This window comes from Phaenicophaeus curvirostris, chromosome 5, assembly GCF_032191515.1.
Source record: "Phaenicophaeus curvirostris isolate KB17595 chromosome 5, BPBGC_Pcur_1.0, whole genome shotgun sequence".
Lineage (NCBI taxonomy): Eukaryota > Metazoa > Chordata > Aves > Cuculiformes > Cuculidae > Phaenicophaeus > Phaenicophaeus curvirostris.
The window spans coordinates 66,870,862-66,880,100 of NC_091396.1; the positions used below are offsets into that span (position 1 = coordinate 66,870,862).

The following is a 9,239-nucleotide window of genomic DNA, read 5'->3' on the forward strand; positions in this document are numbered from 1 at the left end:
TGTATCGTAGTGTCCCACAGGCTCAAAAGTGAGCAACTTCAAGAGATCTGTGACGCTAAATGCGTCGGTCCCACAATTTGACTGCCTTGACAGCCTAGCAAAGCACAGGTTGGAGAAAAGCATGGTGGAACGTAATACAGAGACCCCTTCATTATATTTAGACTGTGTTAACCCATCAGAAAGATCGCTCTGCTTGGGGGGACCAGTGGGAATTTCAGAGAAGCGATCCCTGCGGTACCTCTTCCCCAGACTCTGCAAGGAGATTTGGTCAAGGCCTGGCACAATAAATCATCTTTTGCTGGTTTTCAACTCCTGCCTTATTTACCTTCTCCCATTAAAAGCACAGCAGCACCTGGTTCTACAGATCACAAATTCAAAATCTTGAACAAAGCACCCTGACCTTCTCATATTGGAATGCCAGGATGCGCTCAGGATCACCAAAACTGCCATAAGCCACGAAGCAAAGGCTGCTGCATCCACCAAACCTTGCTGAGCCTTCTCACTGCTAGGAATTCTTCAGAAACAGGAAAAAAAACTACTCTAACTCCTTGAAAACATATAAAATCTGAAATCCTAATGAAACAGCTAAGTGTGAGAAAGCCTTGGCCACCTAAAACCCAAGACTTTGAGTTTGCCTTGAGCTGAAGAACAACTTTTATGGATATGGAGATGTTTTGCATTGCTCTCAAATGGAATCACCTTGCTTGATGCTGCCTCTTCTCATTCCCAGCTGTAACCAAGAAGCCGGGCGCCAAATGCAAATAAAGGTAGCAAGCGTATTTGTTTTTCCAGCTGCAGAGCGGATGGACAGTTGCTGGTGTCAGCGAAACACGCTGGCAAAGTCCGTCAATGGCCTTGCGGACAGGAAGAGCTATTCTCTCCCACACAGATGATCTGCGTACTTCTACCATGCCCTTCTGCTGATGGGACTGGGAATCACTCAGTAATAAACCTTGGATGCATTCAAAGTTATCCCAAAAGCTCTGGCAATGAAAATGACCCTTGCAACTTCTGGAGACAAAGATGAAGTAGATACTGGTATGCTGATCACCTAATTCCAACCCCTCCTGTCATGGGCAGGGACACCTCCCACTGGATTGAGGTGCTCAAAGCTCCATCCAACCTGGCCTCGAACACCTGCAGGGATGGGGCAGCCACAACTTCCCTGGGCAATCTGGGCCAGGGCCTCACCACCCCCATCACAAAGAGTTTCTTCCTAATGTCTAATCTAAACCTTAGGCCCTACAATTTAAAATCAATAAATAATAACAAAATGAGGAATAATAAAACCATCCACATGGCAGAACATCTCCCGAAGGATCAGTGCTAGACAGTAATAACACAACAGAAGAATATGCCAGAACCAGGGCTGGTACCAGGAGGACATTAAACTCAACAGAAAAGACTCTCGGTTCCTTCTCAGCCAAGAGACGCTGGGTGCAAACCTGGTACTGGGTGAAGGAAGCACACTGAGAAGTTGCTACCACTCTCCCAGTGCTTCCGAGGACGTAACACAGCAGGACGACCCTCTTTGAAAAAGCTGGAAAGGAAGTCAGACCTTATTTTGAAGATTTTTGAGACCACCTGCTGCTGAAAGTGAGAGGGGGGAACAGACAAAGGGAGAAACACTATTCCCACCACACATAACCTGCCATTTACACAAAACATCAGCAATAGGAGGTAATATTTAAAACCAAACAGCTTCAAAATCAAAACATCACAGAATCACAGAATAACCAGGTTGGAAGAGACCCACCGGATCATCAAGTCCAACCGTTCCCATCAAACACTACTACTTATCAAATGCTTGATAAGAAAAAAACTCACAAAGACAACAAATGGAAGAGCAAGGGCTTCCCTGCAACTCCTGACTATCCTAACAGAGGTTGTCAATAAGCCATGGAGCATCTTAGTTCTCAGCAATATAAATATCCTACCGGGGAAACTTCTTTCAGGATGCAGTTAAAGAGACACTCCACAGCAGCAAGAAACTCAGCAGTGCTGGTTTGATGCCATTCTAAACACCCTCTGTGTGGAAAAACGAGTACTCCGAGTTCAGGCATGGCTACGGCAAACACTGCTAACCAGCAGGCTTTGATCAAGAAAGGAAAAGCGGAATCCCCCGATGCGATGGATGTTTCATGGGAATTTCTGTGTGTACGCAACGTGTATCGACCAGGGACAGAAGAGCTGAATCAGGGATGGCCAATCCCATTGGTCTGCTGCTGCCAAAATGTATTTGTATGGAGTCAGGGAGTTGGGAGTATTGATTAAAAGCTGTCGGTAGCCATAACCGCGTACTGGGATTAAAACAGAGCCTTAATGCTCCGTTCTTAAGCTGCTGACTTTAAGCAGCAGAATGCTTTAACCAGCAAGTTCTCATGATCTGTGACATTCGATTGACATGAAGAATTGTTTGCAAAATATCAAACACAGGTTCTCAACAGCCTTTACTTCAGGAACTGGACTCCAGAGCTCCAAAACCGAGGCACTGACCACATAAGCAGGGCTGAGACCCAAATCACATCAGACAGAGCCCCACTTTTAAGGCAACCTTTTAAATATATTAACATTAAACCAAATCTGAGCAAGAGAGTCTCTTGTCTGCTGTGATCCAATTTCATTACTTACAGTTCTCCTGCAGCAGCGATCAGTGGCAAACCTGGTTTCTTCTACGTTAACGCCTTTACCTGGTGCAGGAGATTAAAAAAGGCCAATCCCAAGAGATTAAGAGCGACTGAGCGACTCGGGAAAGAATGAAGTCTCCATGATATTTAATAACAACGCATCTCTTGTTTACAGATAGTCCCTGACAATAATTTGGAACATTTCCCTCCCCCCCATGCTTAGTTTTACAGAACGCCACTGTAGCCCTGCTCACAATCCTGCTTGGAAACCCAAAACAAGCCAGCTTTAGAATTGCTGCACAAGATCATATTTGATCATCGCCTCTCGGCGAGGACAGCCCTCCAGCTATTCATCCCGCCGCGGCTGCCCGCAGAGGGTGCAGGGCTGAGCCAACACAGCATCTTTCAGCACTGCTGCCAGACCAAAGCATTCAGAGTTCATCTCCAGAAACCATCCTGCTCTTCCCCTCCTCCAAAATCAAACACTCCAAAAAACTCCGTTTGGGGCACTTGCATTAAAATCCACTCACATATGGAGAAGACTTTAAACTCTACTTTAAGTGCAAGGAGTGGGGACTCTACACCTCTCACCACGACACAGAGTATTCTTTCCCCTAAATCCCTCCACCAAACCTATTTCCAGTCATTAATAAATAGGCAAATCCCAGGAAATCCCAGTAAGACACAGCTAAAGTAAATTATCACCCTAATACAGCGTTTGTTTTCTGAGTCCCTTCAGGACACCAGTATCCTGGGCTGCATCCAAAGCAGCAGGAGCAGCAGAGCCAGGGAGGGGATTCTGCCCCTCTGCTCCACTCTCAAGAGACCCCACCTGGAGCCCCGTGTTCAGTTCTGGAGCCCTCAGCACAGGAAGGACCTGGACCTGATGGAGCAAGTCCAGAGGAGGCCACGAAGCTGATCCGAGAGCTGGAGCACCTCTGCTCTGAAGACAGGCTGAGAGAGTTGGGGTTGTTCAGCCTGAAGGGAAGGCTCCAGGGAGACCTTAGAGCAGCTTCCAGTCCTGAAAGGGGCTCCAGGAAATCTGGGGAGGGGCTCTTGATCACAGAGTGCAGGGATAGGATGAGGACAGTTTTAAACTGAGAGAGGGGAGATTGAGATGAGATCTTAGAAAGAAATGTTTTCCCGTAAGGGTGGGGTTGCCTAGAGAAGTCGTGGCTGCCCCATCTCTGGAGGTGTTCAAGGCCAGGTTGGATGGGACCTTGAAGCAACCTGATCCAGTGGAAAGTGTCCCTGCCCACGGCAGGGGAGTGGAACTGTATGGGCTTCAAGTAAGGTCCCTTCCAATCTAAACCATATGATCATTCTATGATCTACAAGCACATATAACTGAATATCTTGATGTTCTGACCCAACCCTGAGGTGCTGAGGGACATGGTTTAGTGGTTGACAGGAATGGTTGGACTTGATGATCCCGTGCGTCTTTTCCAACCTAGCAATTCTGTGATTCTGTGAGCTGAATCCCACAAGCCAACCAAGCCACGCCAGCCTTAAACTGCTCTGAGTACTTCCAGAAAATACCATGGACTTGCAGAAATACTTACAGAACTGAAGATGTGAACTCGTTATCCAAACTGGCCTTACACAAATCAGACTATGAGGCATCACTGAAAAGCTGCAGGTTCACTGGCAGGTCACGCCGACACCCATGAAAACTCATTGAGACTTGGGATCTGACCACACTGAGGGAATTTACCTGGGACAGGATCTGGTGGACCACTTCCGAGTGCTGCAGACTAAATTCCATTTACGGTTTGCGGCAGGTTTTTTGATGTTCTCCCCTAAGACAGCTGGTCAGCTGGACATTTCTGCATTAACCACACATGCATAAAGTCTATTTCAGTGCAATCACGCAGATGCATGAACAGAATTCCACCGCTTTTAAATAAAGCTTCGAGTTTTTCATGTGTACGACCAAGGGAGGCAAAGAGAAACTGCCACATTAAAACTCCACTGTGGCAGACTTCGCTTTCGCAGTATTAAAACACACGATGTTGAGGAACCATCTGACAGAGAGCGAGGACAAAACAATATTATGAAGCAGCAGCGAGTACCCAACCTTTGTTATCACAGCCCTTTTCAGGAGTCAGTAATTTATGATAGCGCGACACAAAGCTTTAAGAGATCAATTATTCCAACAGATTAGAATCAGCTTAGCAGTAATATTCACTATTAAAACGGAAAGAAAGGTTTCCCAACACAGATGAGATAACTGATGTGTTAAGATTTTAATGGAAATGGTACTTCCAAGGCTGGTAGACCCAACTTGGATCTATTTATACATGCTTTGAATATATAAGATTATAGTTTATTTATGGATAGTTCCTTCCCCACCCTGAAATGTATTTCTAGGGTAAAACAAAATAAACTGACAACAACCCAATATTTCCAAGGAACCCCACAATCAGCCATTGTGTGCCCTGTGACAGATGAGAGAAAGGAAAAAAAACCCGCAAACACCAAGAAAACACATTGCAGTTTTAAGCTTCCACAGTAGTAACAAAAAGCAAAGCGAGTAGGAGATATTTAGAGAGGCCTTAAATATTCTTCTGCAACCTAATAGCGAACACAAATATTTGCTTAACCTCCGCCTTCAAGCCAAAAAAGAACCAATTACTCTTAAAGCTACAAAACGCCCCAAGAAGAATGCGAGGCATGAACCACTGCCACCAAAAAGCATCTGAGGAAGACGCAGATCTCCCACAATCAGGAGGGCTGTCTCATGTAGCCATCCTAAAAACAACTGCGCTGGCGACGCCGGTGACTCACGATTAGCAATGGAGCAGAGAAACCGCTTGAAGAGGTGAGAGGAAAATTCCATCCTAATTTAAGAGCGCTCTCTAGCAAAACTTGAGCCCTGCAACCCAACAGCAATCGGATATTCACCACGAAATGCATTTTATAAACACTACAACAGCCCTCAGCAAGATCCGTGCTGAGTGGAGACTCACCCCGGACTGGGAAAAAGAAAAGTATGAGGTTTATATGTTAAGTCCTTTCAAGAAAAACGGTTTATTTTTTAAATTAGATAACACCAATGGCTTCAAAAAAATAAGTTTGCTTCGCATATTTGTCACAACAGTGCCACCCGACTCAGCATTCCCCGATACAGCTCCTCCCTGGTGCAGGGCTTTATAAAAACAAAGAGCAAACCAATGACCTAGAAACAAATGCAGGTTCTCAAACTCCTTTAAACTCATTAATTTTATACTTTATCCAAGACGGCCAACGACTTTTGAGTTAAATTAGCCAGGCTGCGCTCTGAGAATGCTGGGGTTTATCCCTATCTGAAGCTGTTTCAGGAATAGACGGCGCGTTTTTCATAACCCAAAGAACGGAGAGGGGGGAGGAAGGAGGGTTGTGGTTTCTTTTTAAGGAGATATGTTTACATGGCAGAGAGCAGAGCCATGCATTCAAACCAGCTCCGGAACCGGAAGCCGTACGACATGTCAGCACAGCTCTCCGCTAATTACTGGGATAATGAGAAGCAGAATATTTCTTTTTTCCACAAAGAGATGAGACAAATATAACTTCGGCGCGACACAGCTAGTTATTTCTTGTCGCTCTGCCCTGTGCTATGCAAACAAACCAGCTCAAGGGACGCCGAGTTTCAGATTTATGAAACGAGAATGTCCTTTTAAAGGATTTAGTGCTGGTGAAGAAGTTGACTGATCTGTGCACAGCACTCTAGGAGGCAAAAAAAGTAAAAAGGCAGGTAAATATGCATCATAAAAACATCTAAAAATAACTCCCTGAAGCCATAAGTAACCATTTCAAAAGGGTGGTGGGACAAGATCCATCTATAAAACTTCAATTTGAACATTAACGAAGGGCCCTCCCCGAGCCCGAGCAATTACCGCTGCCTTTCATGTGGCAGCGAACACACCTTTCCTTGCACGCTTGCTTGTGTCAGGTCTATTTTAAACACGCTCGACAGCATTACAAAGTCAAACAGCACGGCCACTCTGCCCAGGCAGCTGGAAAAGCAGATTGTCAGACGCAGCCCCAACACTCCAAGGTTTTCTTTACCAAGCAGCCCAACCCTTGAGGCTGACGAGCATCCCTGAGAAGGGGCTTGCATCCACACACAGAGCGGAACGCGCTGCACCAACACCTTCTGCTTCTCACAGCTCTGGTTCCAGCGGTGCGAACACCCGTACGTGCCCAGAGCATCTGCTGGATCTGCAGGGCTGACTCCACCGCGAGCCGTAACTTCGTTCCAGCTTCTGACAGGATTTAATCTGCTTCTGCCTTTTGCGTGCTATTATTAACCTCGGGGATAAACCTGCACCCTTTTAATCAGGTGCTTGAACCGATGCGTTCCGCAAACAGGTACGGCACATGGATATCCTCTGCCTGCTTCAGCCAGAGCGTGGGAAGCATCACCCGCAATATTCATCAATTCAGAGCTCTACGAAACCAGCGAGGGGACCGCTAACACAAACACTTCTCCAACAGCGCAAGTCAACTCTTGACTAAAAGCATTAGGCAGAGAAATCTTGTGCTTTGCCAGGGTGCCTCGAGAGCCTGCGGGTTCCCAGGGGCCTAGCAGCTCCCTGGCCACCCTGGGGCTGTGAGAGGAAACCCAAAGTGCCATGAGGGGACCCTAGAGCCCAGCTGGGGACATGAGGAGACCCCTGGGGCTGCGAGAGGACCTCCGGGGCTGCGAGGAGACGCCTGGAGCTCAGATGGCACAATGAAGGGATCCTGTGAAGCACGGCCATGTCCGTCCAGGGACCCTCAGAGCCCGACCAGGGATCCCCAGAGCCCAGCTCTGGCCGTGAGGGGACACCTAGACTGCGCAGGGACCCCTGGCAGCCTGGCTGGAGCTGTAAGGAGACCCCTGGAGCCCATGTAGGGGCCATGCAGGGACCCCTCAGAGCGTGGCTGGGACAGCGAGGTGACCCCCAGGGCTGCAAAGGGATCCTCAAAGCCCAGTGGGGACCCCTGACAGCCTAAGCAGAGCTGCAAAGGGGACCTCCAGGGCTGTGCAGGGACCCCAGAACTCAGTTGGGAGCTGTGAGGGGACCCCCAGGACTGTGAGAGGATCATGAGGGGACCCCCAAGGTCTGTTTGGGACCATGTAGGGACACCTAGGACCATCAGGGGACCCCCTAGAGCCTAATCAGGACCGTGCAGGGACCCCTAGACTTCAAGAGGGCCCCCAGAGCCTGGCTGGTGACCCCAAGAACCCAGGTGGGGACCATGGGGGGATCCTCAGTCCTGTTGGAGAACCCTCCCTAGAGTACAGCCAGGAGTATGCAGGGACCCCCAAGACTGCGAGGGCATCCCCAAAGCCCAGTCAGGACCACGAAGGGACCCTCAAGGTTACAAGGGGACCCCCAAAGCCCTGACAGGACCATGAGGGGACCCTAAGCAGCAAGGGGACCCCAAGAACCTGGCTGGGGACTATGAGTGGACCCCCAGGACTGTTATGGGACCCTCCTAGAGACCAGTCAGGACCATGAGGGGACCCCCAGAGCTGTTAGGGGATGCCCCTAGAGTCCAGCCAGGACCATACAGGGGACCCCTAGGCTACGAAGGGACCCCCAAAACCCAGCCAGAACCATGAGAGGACCCCCAAGGCTGCATGGGGACCCCAAGAACCCGGCTGGGGATTACGAGGGGGCTCCAGGGTCTGCTTGGGGCTGCATGGGGGCCCTTAGGGGCATTAGGGGACACTCCTGGAGTCCAGCCAGGAGTGGGCAGGGCCTCCTAGGCTGCAAGGGGACCCCCAAATCCCAGCCAGGACCATACAGGGACCCCCAGGGTCATTAGGGGATCCGCAACGGGACCAGCCAGGACCATGAGGGGACCCTTAAGCGTGCACGGGGACCCCAAGAACCCGGCCGGGGACTACGGGGGCCCCCCCGGACCGTTGGGGGACCCTCCTAGAGCCCAGCCAGGAGCACGCGGGGACCCCTCGAGCCCACCTTGTAGACATCGCCGTAGGTGCCGCTGCCGACGCGCTGCACCAGCTCGTAGTCGTGCTGCGGGTTCCGCCGCAGGATGTCGGCTCCGGGCCGTGCCGGGGGCTCCATGGCCCCCGCCGGTCCCCCCCGGGGCCGCCGCTAGCGCCGCCGCCGCCCCATGAGGCCCCGAGCCCCGCAGCGCGGGGGCAGCGCCCGCCGACCGCCGGCAGCCAAGCCCGGGCTCCTGCCCCTCGCCGCGGCCGTGCCCGCCTCCGCCGCCTCCCTCTCTGCCTCCTCCCTCTCCTCTGCCTCCTCCTCCCTCTCCTCCTCCTCTTCCTCCTCCCTCTCCTCCTCCTCTTCCTCCTCCCTCTCCTCCTCCCTCTCCTCCTCTTCCTCCTCCCCTTCCTCCTCCCCTTCCTCCTCTCCTTTCTCCTCCTCCTCCCCCCTCTCCTCCTCTCCTTTCTTCTTCTCCTCCTCCTCCTCCTCCTCCTCCTCCTCCTCCTCCCTCTCCTCCTCCCTCTCCTCCTCCTTCTCCTCCTCCTCCTCCTCCTCCTCCTCCTCCTCCTCCTCCTCCTCCTCCTCCCTCTCCTCCTCTCCTTTCTCCTCCTCCTCCTCCTTCCTCCTCCTCCTCCCTCTCTTTCTCTCCTTTCTCCTCCTCCTCCTTTCTCCTCCTCCTCCTTCC

The 9,239-nt window shown here is 50.7% G+C and overlaps 1 protein-coding gene across 2 annotated transcripts in view; it reads right to left on the reverse strand.

Annotated features, from left to right (window-relative positions):
• MAP4K5 (mitogen-activated protein kinase kinase kinase kinase 5) overlaps nucleotides 1–8,746 on the reverse strand; it is a 79,405-nt gene extending 70,659 nt beyond the window's left edge. For both annotated transcript variants that reach the window (XM_069856790.1, XM_069856789.1), the window contains exon 1: nucleotides 8,579–8,746. In XM_069856790.1, the coding sequence (XP_069712891.1) occupies nucleotides 8,579–8,686 (108 nt within the window). In that variant the 5' untranslated portion in view covers nucleotides 8,687–8,746. The remainder of the gene's footprint in view (nucleotides 1–8,578) is intronic.
• Between the last annotated feature and the right edge of the window lie 493 nt (nucleotides 8,747–9,239).